Genomic DNA, 13576 nt, shown 5'->3' with positions numbered 1-13576 from the left:
ATTGATCATCATTTATTATCATAAATAATTCAACCAACTGAATTGTTAATAAATAATATTTCTTAATTAATGAATCACGTCTCTGATTTCCACAGCGGCTTGCCATACATATTGTGTTGATATGGCGCGTTACTTAAGAGTTATTTCCCTTGTTACGGTGAGGACAAAGTTCGCGATAAGCCAACAGCTGAACAGCAACTGCGTCGTCACACAGTTCGTTACAACACATCCTAGCAGACGTTTCAACACACATCGTATGACGTAAAATGGCGGACGTCAGGTGAGTGAGGTGTTTTACAACACCAAATAACGCAGGCAAGTTGAGTTGATGTTATCGACGCTGATGAAGAGTCAAATGCGCCAAGAGGGGGCGTACCAATCAACGACTAACTGCATGCTAAAGCTTGGTTAGCTTTATTGCATGAAAGTCATATTATTGTTCAATCATCGGCGACTTATAATGCATATATTGTGTTATGAACACACCTGTATGAACAGCTTGTTACAGAAAATGATATGCTTAAAGAAAACAGAAACGTCCAAAGGCAAAATACTCGGCATATTGAGATTGGTTTTAGATTCAGACTAAGCCTGCATGAAAAGTGTTGCATTTCACATGATAAACATAAGACAACCGAGTCACAGACGAACTAGGCCTATGGTTGAACTCAGTTATCGTCAATTCAATGCTTAAGTTTAGCAAATTCTTTACATTGATATTTGTTTTGTCTTAGTCGTTATATTATGCAAAAAAGGGAAATAAAAACAAAATGAATAAGTAGTAAAAGAATATGTATAATGTTTAACACATATTTTGATTGATGAAAAAAAATCGACTCCCCTTCAGTGACCCTGGCTGTTCATGACATGAGGTGATAAATGACTGTTCTTTCAAACTTTAAAACTTTAAAATAATAAAAATAATAAAACCGGTCCTAGATCGACTCTTCCTTACCTCAGTAATCATTGCTGTCGACATTAGACTCACTGTATTATTTATTGTCACCTAGCGGTTACCTAGCTACGACTAAATGTTTTCCAGTTCGCTGACTGTCATTTTTCAATATACACACTGTATCGTGTTATTTTACGGTCTATTGACAATGTAGCACAATACTTACGTAAGCGAGAACAGACTTCTTTATAACCTTCACACAATGTTATGGGGTATAATATTATCTCTGCATATATAATTTGTCATCTCTGTATATATAATTTGTCAAGTAGTAATAACGTCAGTACAGACAAGTAAATTGTCGAATTTTCAAGACACAGGTTAATTAAAAACGATCGCATAAACAACAGCAAATATCGTTAGCTACGACACATAGCCATCACTCTCCTTGATTATGTAGTTATTTACTTATGTTGGTGTATGTGAGAGTGTGTGAATGAGTGTGAAAGTGTGCGAGTGTGTTTATTAGACGTGAATAATGGTATTCTTTGTACATGTATTGTTGATGCGCCTATGAGCCGTAAGGCTCTCGGCAAAATAAAGAATCTGAATCTGAAGAAAGCAAAGCGAATTACGTGTTTCTATAATAAATTCATTCCAGATTGAAGCTAAGTCGATCGTGCATGACTATGAAACGAACCTACAACAGCTTTGATATAAATGTAACCACAGACGTCTGTACCCGCAGGGACTTGAGAATGTGTTACAGTCTACACGTATTTGGACTTCCCGGTCTAGTGTATATAGCAGATTTTCAGACGTTTTGGGGGGCTAGATTAAAGTTTGGTAAAAATTACTCCCCAATGTTCATCACCCCCCCCCCCCCCCCCCCCCCCCCCCTCAAAATAAAAAAAAAAGGCATATAAATATATGCACCGATATTTTATATTCATTGAGAACAGACGAATTATCTCCAACTAAGTCCTCTACATATCTACACATATATATATATATTTTAATTTATCAGATGCACCAAGATTATTAAGTATTTGTTAACAATCGTGCATAACCAAAAGAATGTACTGGTTAAGTCTATATATAATGAACTTTACACGAAAGCGGAAACTTCCTGTACCATAAATTGGGCTAAACTAGTGAAGAAAATATTGATGTATTTTATAATTATTCCAATTAAGTGTACGTGACATATTTATACAAGATTGGCATAGCGAGCTTGTAGACTCGCCACGAGCCAGATGTTATATACTTTTCTCAAATGAATTTGGTTACAAGAGATATCTAATTTTGTTAAATTAAAAAAAAAGACAAGAAATTAACAAATTTTTCCCGGGGCCCACTCCAGTAATTTGGCACGCCCCTAACTGAAAATGCTGTATCCGCCCCTGGTTGTCATTTTTGTACTCCAATTGAAAACGAATATCATTTTCCTATGGGATGTCCCTTATACTCAAAAATTATGTCAATTTTTTTTGTATAGGAAATATTATGTTAGACCTAATATGTTTAAAATAGATCTTATGTCATCAGAGAACTGTACCGTCATTTAAACCTGGCTATGTATACGTATTTACAAAGCAAATTAATTAAGAAATGAGATACTGATTAACTAGAGAGACACTTGACATAACGTGTACCGGTATATTATCCTTCCCTTACTTTATGGTAATACGGTTTTACATGCTTTAATGTTCTGTCGTAAATACTGTGATGAAATATTTCATTTATCAGTTTATCAATTGTTGTTGGCTGAAATCGTACGAACGTAATATTATATCTGTAACTGTTCCTACTGAGTATTTATCCTAGTATGTATTGGATTTGTTTAGCCTGTCAATAACAACGGATTGGCAGCAGGTCATATGATAGTACTTTTTTTGTGACCAGCTGGGATGGGCAAACCGTCTGTCTTTAAGGCTAAGGTTATCTCTTATCAAATCAATTCATGACAGCTTGGTATTCATTTAGTTTGCAACAGTAATGTTATAGAATTTAAGTAATATATTTATTGTACCAGCACATACAATATTTCTAATAATTGACCTACTGTAATTATATATAACTATTCCTCAACCGAATTACATCAAATGGGTCTTTAATGATTTATATAAACAGAAATGGAGGATCAAGTCAAGATATTGTAATTGGCGTTTGCTTGACATTCATACAGTTTTCACAGATCTTTGGATCCAGCATCCGTTCTCTTTGATACTTTGCAAATCAATAACGATGTTCAAACTCAGGCTATTTCTAATAACTTGTCAAATAATTCAGTATCTGACAATAATTTGTATTTTACAATTGTTTGGTAATAATGAATAAACTTGTACATTATTGATAAAATTAGCTCATTATTGTTCATCTAATAAAGTTACTACTTGGTATATATTTTTATTTCTTGTCGGCAATATATAGTCCAGACTTGTTAATTATCTATCATGCAACCACAACGACGTAATATAATGTGCCCCCCGACGTAATATATTGTGCCCCCCCCCCCCCCCCGACGTAATATAATGTGCCCCCCCCCCCCCCGACGTAATATATTGTGCCCCCCCCCCCCCCCCCCCCCCCCGACGTAATATAATGTGTCACACCCACACACACACACACACACACCCACACACACACACCTCCAAAACGTCACCAGTCCATTACCTGATCCAAGACTCAGCTGATGGTGATCACAACGATATCATTAAACTTCCAAAGATTTTAAGTTTTAAATCTCAAAATCCTGGATCCGCCTCTGGAAGAGACATTGAGCTAATATAATGTCACCTGACTACTTATGTATATTGTTTCCAGCCTCCCTGTGACCTACGTAGACGGATTCCATGACAAAGATGCCGTGCAAAAGATGTCGTATAACTCTCTAGGCAACACTGGGATGAGGCCTTCCGTCATCAGTTATGGTGAGTGTCATAGAGTTACTTCCCCTTGTCCTGCCTGTGTTCGCACTCCTCATAGTCTCGTATTCCCCAGACTTTCGTCCTCGCTCCAGACTGCCTCAAACGTTTTGAAATCATACATCTGTTTGAAATGAATTGATTCCAATTCTCTTAACAGAAGAACATTGAACTGACTAAATACCAATCTTTCGATGATCGTAAATAAAATGTTCTAGTCACAAACTATTAATGAATGATTACTAAACGAGATAGAAAACTGGACACCTTATATAGATTGGCAATAGACAATTTATAGATGGGCATAGTAATTGGACACTATAGATTGGTGTGGTAATTGGACACTATAGATTGGTGTGGTAATTGGACACTATAGATTGGTGTGGTAATTGGACACTATAGATTGGTGTGGTAATTGGACACTATAGGTTGGCGTGGTAATTGAACACTATAGATTGGCGTGGTAATTGGACACTATAGATTGGTGTGGTAATTGGACACTATAGATTGGTGTGGTAATTGGACACTATAGATTGCCGTGGTAATTGGACACTATAGATTGGTGTGGTAATTGGACATTATAGATTGGTGTGGTAATTGGACACTATAGATTGGTGTGGTAATTGGACACTATAGATTGGTGTGGTAATTGGACACTATAGATTGGTGTGGTAATTGGACACTATAGATTGGTGTGGTAATTGGACACTATAGATTGGTGTGGTAATTGTACACTATAGATTGGTGTGGTAATTGTACACTATAGATTGGTGTGGTAATTGGACACTATAGATTGGTGTGGTAATTGTACACTATAGATTGGCGTGGTAATTGGACACTATAGATTGGTGTGGTAATTGGACACTATATATTGGTGTGGTAATTGGACACTATATCTTGGCGTGGTAATTGGACACTACATATTGGCGTGGTAATTGGACACTATATATTGGCGTGGTAATTGTACACTATGTATTGGCGTGGTAATTGTACACTATATATTGGCGTGGTAATTGGACACTATATATTGGCTTGGTAATTGGACACTATAGATTGGTGTGGTAATTGGACACTATAGATTGGTGTGGTAATTGGACCCTTTAGATTGGTGTGGTAATTGGACACTATAGGTTGGCGTGGTAATTGAACACTATAGATTGGTGTGGTAATTGGACACTATAGATTGGTGTGGTAATTGGACACTATAGATTGGTGTGGTAATTGGAAACTATAGATTGGTGTGGTAATTGGACACTATAGATTGGTGTGGTAATTGTACACTATAGATTGGTGTGGTAATTGGACACTATAGATTGGTGTGGTAATTGGATTGGTGTGGTAATTGGACACTATAGATTGGTGTGGTAATTGGACACTTTAGATTGGCGTGGTTATTGGAAATCTTATAGATTGGCGTAGCAATTGTTATGTAACAATTCAGTTTTGGTGTCTACAGTATCCTTATGAAGGATAGGGTTTACATCACCAGTTGTTTGTCCGTTTATATACTTTGTGTGTACATTTATCGGGTTCGCTCCAGTTGTACTAAATAGATACGGTACCTTATAATGAAACCCAATTTAATCTCAAGTGAGTTCACAAGTGAGTTCCCAAGATGACACCGTCTCTACGAAATATACGCTTCAAATATAACAAAACGGATTCTTTTTCTTTAAGCAACGTAATAGATGTAAAAATTAGTACTGAATAGTTCCGTGGCAAATGAAGATTTCCCGTCTGGTTTTCAGCAAACCATTTTACATTACGAAGGAAGAATAACATTTCCGCCATCTTGGGTCCAACTGGTACGTTTCAGAAACGGAACTTGCTAACCGGTTTGGTTCTGCTGCTAGGCGCATTTCATTATGAATACAGTATATTGGTAACGGTGCAACTGGTGCGAGCCCGAGTTAGGAACGCATGGGCAGTGTATTTAAAAAGTCTATGTCATCCCTAAACAGGCAGTGGATGGCATGTTGATATTACTTTTTGATATACATGTACCTCAGCTTTACTTAAAACCAACAACTTGTCATATCCCTCGCCCCATACATTAACTTATAAACTGTGTAGTAATAATTATGTACGAACAGGTGCGTCAGCCCTCGGTAGTGTGTTCCGGAAGACGGATAATTCGGAGTCACACCAAGTCGTCAAATACTTAATCAGGAATGGCATCAACTATGTAGACGTGGCGCCTTGGTATGGACACGGGAAGGGTGAGACTGTTCTTGGTGAGGTAGGTCGTACACACACCACGTGGTTGACATGATAATGAGGAGACGACTGTAGTCTGTATGAACAGGATATATCAGGCGGGATGCACACAGTTTTAGAAATTCTTTGAATCTTTCTATATGTACATGTAGCAATAAAACATTTTTAATTTAATTTCGGCATTGCATCCTGGTCTTTGGACTTGAAAACTCTTTGAATATGCTAAAAGCGTCCATACAAGTAATTGCACTGAAACATAGGCAGAGAGAACTGAAATTCTTTTCTATGTATTATTTATTTTTTAATTTTTCATTTTGATTTTAAAACGTGTGCACTCTGATAAAAAAAAGAGATTATAAGCCGTTATAAGAAAAGGATATGTGGATGTTGAATAACATTTTTCTCATTTTTTTCAGGTGAATTAGATTTACGTGATTTATAAACAGTCAGTTAAGCATTTTGAGGTGATATCTTCATATTGTATACGTTGTTGAAATATACATGTTTAGTCAAGTGTTATGAAAAGTTTAAAAAAAGATAATATACTATCAATATGAAAGAAGGTCGTTCTCAAGACGTCAATGTTGTTTAAGGGTTTACAAGGAGTCCCAAGAGAGGCTTACTACATCACAACAAAGATTGGCAGATATTTACCGGAAGCGGAAAAGATGTTTGACTTCCGGGCAGAGAGGACGATACAGAGTGTGGACGAAAGTCTACAGCGACTGGGACTGGATTACGTTGATGTTATTCAGGTATAAACAGATAACATGACGGGAATACCCGAGTGGATCCGAAATGAAATTCCGTTTTGTAATTAAGATACATTGTTATATATGTCAAAGCTGGTGTTGCAAAGTTATATATAAATACGTATTGAAGTTAACAACCTGTGACATTTGAATAGAGAAATAGATTTCAGCCCGGACTAGTCACTCCCTACGTCTACCAAATCTTCGACGTTTAGACACACGAGATCCGGTTAATTCAATCGCCCAACCCTCGGGCAAGTCTACTGCCTTTGCAGTCGACTTAGTACTTGTTTTGCCCTTCAGGCTTGTAATCATCCAAGCCCCTTTTCTATTCAGTCTTGTAATCATCTCAGCCCCCTTCTCTTCAGGCTTGTAATCATCCCAGCCCCCTTTCTCTTCAGTCTTGTTATCATCCCAGCCCCCTTCTCTTCAGGCTTGTAATCACCCCAGTCCCCTTCTCTTCGGCTCAGTCCAGTTCTTCTGCAATCGGCTCTGTTAATTTCCATTACAATCAGACCAGTCTTCTTCATTTGCCATCTGCTCAGTCCACAATCCTTGCAATCGGTCGAATCCATTTCCCTAGCAACCGTCCAGTCCAATACCTTTGCAGTCGACCCAATTAAAATGTCCATTGCATTCGTTCAGTCCAAAACCTTTGCAATTGGACCGGCCAACCTCCCTTGCCATTGGCCCAATCTACTCTCCACCCATCGGCCAAGCCCACTTCTATTGCCATCGACCAAGTCAACTACCCACATTTCATCATATATCTTCTCCCAAGGGTAATTGAAGATACGACAATTATTAATACACAGAATGACGCAGATCGTTGCTTTCCCTGTGTTTTCAGGTGCATGACATGGAGTTTGCACCTAATCTTGATATAATTGTGAACGAGACATTACCCGCCTTACAGAAGGTGAAGGACAGTGGGAAGGCTAAATTCATTGGAATAACAGGATATCCACTTGAGAACTTCCGGTATGTACCCTACCTCTTCTTTATAGATTTTTTTGTTTTGTTTTTGTGGACGAATGACCACCGGAAAGAATTGCATTCAGCTTCACTGACGAACTTTGTGGTTACAAAGTTGCATTTTGATATTTGTTTTGACGGATCCGGCAATCTTGGAGAGTTTCCAAGGATGTGAGTGGAGTGGTTGGTATCCAAATGAGGGAAAATGGGAAGATGGATTTGTTATCAAAGAAAATAAAGTGTATGTGTTATCCATTATTTACTGAAAACTTTGAAAATGCAACGTGTTCCTGTTGAATGCTATACACCCTGTACTTGTTTGAAGTAATGCAATATACATTTATGTTTGTTATAAATCATGTTTTATTTTGCCAGAGAAGTGCTAGAACGAAGTACAGTAAAGATAGATACAATACTCACCTACTGCCGAGCTTGCCTGAATGACAACTCATTGGCCGAGTATCTACCCTACTTCAAGGTACACCTCTCTCTCTGTCTCTGTCTCTCTCTCTCTCTCTCTGTCTGTCTCTCTGTCTCTGTCTCTCTCTCTCTCTCTCTCTCCGCCATTTATTATAAAAAACAATGTGTTAATTAATATCCAATTAAATATTTACATACATTGTATTTTAAACAGGAGAAAGGAGTGGGCGTGGTCAACGCCTCCCCCATTGGTATGGGTTTGTTGACAGACCGAGGCCCCGCCTCCTGGCATCCGGCTCAGCCCGAGGTCAAGGACACTTGTGCCAAAGCGGCGGCCTACTGCCGAGTAAGTAGTCCCGTTTCTGGAGTGGGTCTGTGTATCAAGTTTTTTTCTGTTGAATATATTCAACAATACTTTCTCCTCAAGAGATACATCTTTTATTTCGTCTTACTAGGACTCATCGATGATGCTAGGGACATTAACAATTGTTTCGTCCTTCTAAGAGACTTGATAGTCAGTCGTTGCTGTGGGTCTCACGTAAGAAGTATTTACGTATGTATCAGCAACACATGTGTGAATCTATGAAGTTTTACAAGACAAGTTTTGCTTTTGTGCGTTAAGGAACTTAGAAGTTTTGAAATGCTTCTATTGTTGTACCATGCTATTGATTTCCGGTTAGGTAAAACTCTTTACTTTGGTATTCCCTACATAGAATTGGCTTGTCTGATCGAAGTTACTTGTACTGATATTTAAATTTTCTATATAGAACAAATATGTCATAAGTTAACGTCACTGTTACTATAAATAACAAGTCAGATAGCGTTTGAAAATCAAACTATATGATACTAGTATACACTGTCAAACTTTGTTATCTCGAACACTAATATTTCGGAATGAAAATTCAGTTCCGATATAGTTTTCGATCTCCAGCACACTTAGCAAGACTTCAACACATAAGAGTAAATTTACAAGGCAAGCATATAAACAGATTTCTGTAATATTTGATGCAGGAAAAAGGCGTGGACATTTCCCGCCTCGCTTTAGCCTTTTCTTACCGCCAGGACATACCCACCACCCTATTCAGCACTGCCAGGTAAGACGTTTTATTGTCCGAGATAACTTTTAGCATATCTGTACACATCTTCGCTAGCCAAGGCTTCTGATTACGTTACACGTGCAGTGTAACGTAATCAGAAGCCTTGGCTAGCGAAGATGATCTGTACACTGTCTTTCTACATTATATATAGTATTACATATGTATATTTTCAAAAAATATATTCGTTTTAAATATTTAGATAGGATATTGATATCAAGAAATATGACCATTGCCTTTCTATTGATTTCTTTTATAAATTGTTTTCTTTATTATAGTGCTATAGATGACAAACTATTATTTATATTTCCTGGTAACTGGTAGCGTATCAGTCTTCGTCTGGAATTCGGAAATCGGCAGATTTCCCACCGAGACGGTGCCACTCACCTACGCCAGCCTGCAAAAATAGTTTCTAAAATTAAGATAGACCTTTCTTTTATTTTAGGAGGTATACGATAGAACTTTCTGTATATCTCTAAAAACGTGTTTTACCCAGATGTAATAGACATGCTTTTGTAATTTGTTGTTCAAACTGACTAAAACATCAACTGCACACACACACTTCAGTAATCATAACATAGCAATACATATTATTCTTTTGTCGTGTGACATTGATTCAAATATGAGAAAATAGAGCGAATGCGGTCGTCACAGTCGGAAGTAAGCTGTATAATTTAGGGCGGTTTTGCAACGGGCAATCTGATTGGTCGACAACTCTGTAAACAATACTGACTATAAATGTCGACCAATCAGACTGTCCGTGACGCCTGTTATTGTATACTGTTATGTATTTGCCAGCCTTGTGAACGCCAAGAAGAACCTGGACTGTTATTACACACCACTCACTGATTTTGAGGAGCAGACGAGTCGTGAGGTCATAGAAAAGTGAGTTTTTATGTTACCATTGACACAGATCCAGGACATGATTGTCATTTTCATGCGAATAGAGTTTGTCGTGATTCTTACCATTAAATGAGTATTATGAGTCCAATAGGTCGTACAAAGAATACGATATATATATAAAGCACCAAACCTTTCGGAACAGATTGAGCGTTAGATACAGCAAAGCCAAAACGAGCGGAAGATCCAGTAATTTATGATTTCCTATAAATATCATCATTCTCAGAAATGCGCTTTAAAAGAAATTAAGTACACGTGTGTATTCTGAACCTTGTCAATATTTTATTTAATGAAAACATGACAAGCGAGTTGAGGTAAATCTCGAGGACTGAAAATCCATCAGAAGTCGATACAAAATGTACTAGTTATTATTGGTTTGTTTTTATTTCCATCAGGATTCAATCAATTCCAAGATATTTCAATATTAAATGATTATTTTTTTCCATCAGTATTCAATCTAGTGAATAAGATAATACTCAAACCAACAAAAAATTGGAATTTCTGCTTGTCGCAAATAAAAGATTTTCATGTCATTCTGATTTTGTGTATACACGTCTCTTACAAAGTGTAGCACATTGTAGGTAAACCGAGTTTTATTTTAGATGTATATTTGTTTATTTCCCGGTATCATTTTCATACACAGGTTCATGAAGCCGCTGAACAATAATAATTGGGAAGGAATAGAGGTCAAAGGCTACTGGGATAAACTTAAAGCATCCAAGGTTGACTAAACTAAGATATCTTGACGCGGACTAGAGCCACTCTTGCCTATGGACTACAACGATTTGTTTTCTATTTCCCTACACAGCCATAAATATAGTAGTGTAGTATTTTATGATTATTTATGTTAATATTCAAATTTCATATGCACGCACAAAATGTACTTACTTTTTAAAAGCATATTTTGCCAAACATACAACGTTTTTAAAGTCGGAGACGGCAACGTATCCTGTCCTTGACGTTTTACGCTGACTCGACGTCGTTGTAAGCCGCAGATTTTGCGGGGTATCTTGAACCTGGTTGTGTGGTTTCCGTTGAATATGTTTTGGTGAAGCTTCCACTGCTTGTTGAGCCTAGATTTGAATTAATTCACATTCAACGCATTTATCCTGGCAGGGTTGGTGATATGAATTATTATATTTTTGTATTGTTTTACTTTCATGTATAGATATCATTTACACTATATTATTTTTCCAAAACTAATGTATGGTTTAAAGGAACTCACGGGTTACATTTTCACTTCGTAGCTGATATTATACACTCTTATAATTATCAAATTTAGATACACAATATGTTTACTTTAGCTATCGATTACAAAATGATACAAAGACAAATGATGGCCTTGTTCGTTCATGGATTTTTAACAACTGTCTCATTTGAGCTTAAACGCTTCCATTCTTGTTTTTCTTATGAACAATATACTTTATTAGTATAATATTACGGTATTACAAACAAGCTGTCTCGCAATATGTCTACATTATGTACCGGTTACACCGACACATCATATTAACAGTTTTGAAACACCTATAAATTACTCAAATGGGTCGCCTACTTTACAACTGGCTGACCATGCATACTCTGTACACGATGTGTTAATTAGTCGTAGCAGTAGAATTTTCGGTAATTCATGAATAGAACCAGGACTTTTATATCATCTTATTACGACATAAGATAATCGAAACTTGATCCATGTTTAAAGTGTGTACCGTTTTAGAGTTAAAGAAGCTAAATATGATGTCGGCAGCAACAATGCTTACACTTTGCTCCGACTCTATTTTCGATGGCTTTACGAAGTTCCGCAAAAATCGTATACATCTGTAGATTCTAATTATTCGGCAATATCCGATCACAGGGGCATGTCTAGTGTTATGAATTATATATGTATTTCTGGCTATTTTTTTTTTAAATATACGACTAGACATGTCCCTGTGATCCGATCAAAATAGCAAATGCCAGTCAACACAACATCGAGTGTGTATCGGTGAAACTTTGAAGCTTTCAATTTTTGTCATAAAAAGATATAATTTTGTCATTAGTTTAATTTTAAAGCATTCAAATGCTTGGCCTTAAGCGAATGATCGCAGACAAAGAGCGAAATCTAATCAATTAGTTCCTTTTTGTTATATGGCTTTGTTATATATTGTCATTACTCATATATGTGCACAGAGTCTTGTGACACACGTCTCCTGGGTTTCCGATGATATTACTAATAATATGATGGTATACATGTATGGGTTTCCGATGGTATTACTAATAATATGATGGTATACTTGTATGGGTAATGGATGATATTACTAATAATATGATGGTATACATGTATGGGTAATGGATGATATTACTAATAATATAATGGTATACTTGTATGGGTAATGGATGCTACGTCACAAAATTAAAAGAAACACTTGTATCAAAACTGTTGTAACACAAATAAAAACTATACATTTATACATTATTATTTCTATTTTCGTGATTTGCATTTGAATTTCTCGTCTTCGTTGACATGTCAGAATCTTTCACCGTCGTCGAAGTTGCTGGTGAAATATGACATTCCTCAATTTTAATTTGGTACCGTTCATGACGTATAAGCTTTGGTGTTTACTGATCATTGCAACATACAGTGGTTACTTGTAAATGCAAAGTCTCTGGTTAATTGTCATCGGATCGTTAGACATCACCCATTGTACAGGTAGACATCACCCATTGTACAGGTAGACATCACCCATTGTACAGGTAGACATCACCCATTGTACAGGTAGACATCACCCATTGTACAGGTAGACATCATCCATTGGACAGGTAGACATCACCCATTGTACAGGTAGACATCATCCATTGGACAGGTAGACATCACCCATTGTACAGGTAGACATCACACATTGGACAGGTAGACATCATCCATTGGACAGGTAGACATCCTCCATTGGACAGGTAGACATCCTCCATTGTACAGGTAAACATCACCCATTGGACAGGTAGACATCACCCATTGGACAGGTAGACATCACCCATTGTACCGGTAGACATCACCCATTGTACAGGTAGACATCACCCATTGTACAGGTATACATCACCCATTGTACAGGTAGACATCCATTGGACAGGTAGACATCACCCATTGTACAGGTAGACATCATCCATTGGACAGGTAGACATCACCCATTGTACAGGTAGACATCACCCATTGTACAGGTAGACATCACCCATTGGACAGGTAGACATCATCCATTGGACAGGTAGACATCCTCCATTGTACAGGTAGACATCACCCATTGTACAGGTAGACATCACCCATTGGACAAGTAGACGTCATCCATTGTACAGGTAGACATCACCCATTGGACAGGTAGACATCACCCATTGTACAGGTAGACATCACCCATTGTACAGGTAGACGTC

General features: G+C 37.3%; 1 protein-coding gene across 1 annotated transcript; it reads left to right on the top strand.

Annotated features, from left to right (window-relative positions):
* Window positions 1–167: 167 nt before the first annotated feature.
* Window positions 168–12632, top strand: LOC117343684 (L-galactose dehydrogenase-like). Its single transcript, XM_033906144.1, has 10 exons — window positions 168–280; window positions 3722–3828; window positions 5916–6061; window positions 6633–6794; window positions 7642–7772; window positions 8142–8244; window positions 8401–8532; window positions 9198–9280; window positions 10079–10165; window positions 10824–12632. The coding sequence occupies exons 1-10, from the start codon at window positions 267–269 to the stop codon at window positions 10909–10911; spliced, it is 1053 nt and encodes a 350-aa protein (XP_033762035.1). The 5' UTR covers window positions 168–266; the 3' UTR covers window positions 10912–12632.
* Window positions 12633–13576: the final 944 nt, after the last annotated feature.

Source organism: Pecten maximus, chromosome 15 (assembly GCF_902652985.1).
Source record: "Pecten maximus chromosome 15, xPecMax1.1, whole genome shotgun sequence".
In the NCBI taxonomy this organism is placed as follows: domain Eukaryota; kingdom Metazoa; phylum Mollusca; class Bivalvia; order Pectinida; family Pectinidae; genus Pecten; species Pecten maximus.
The sequence above is the reverse complement of the archived record's forward strand: the minus strand, read 5'-3'. Positions and strand labels throughout refer to the sequence as shown.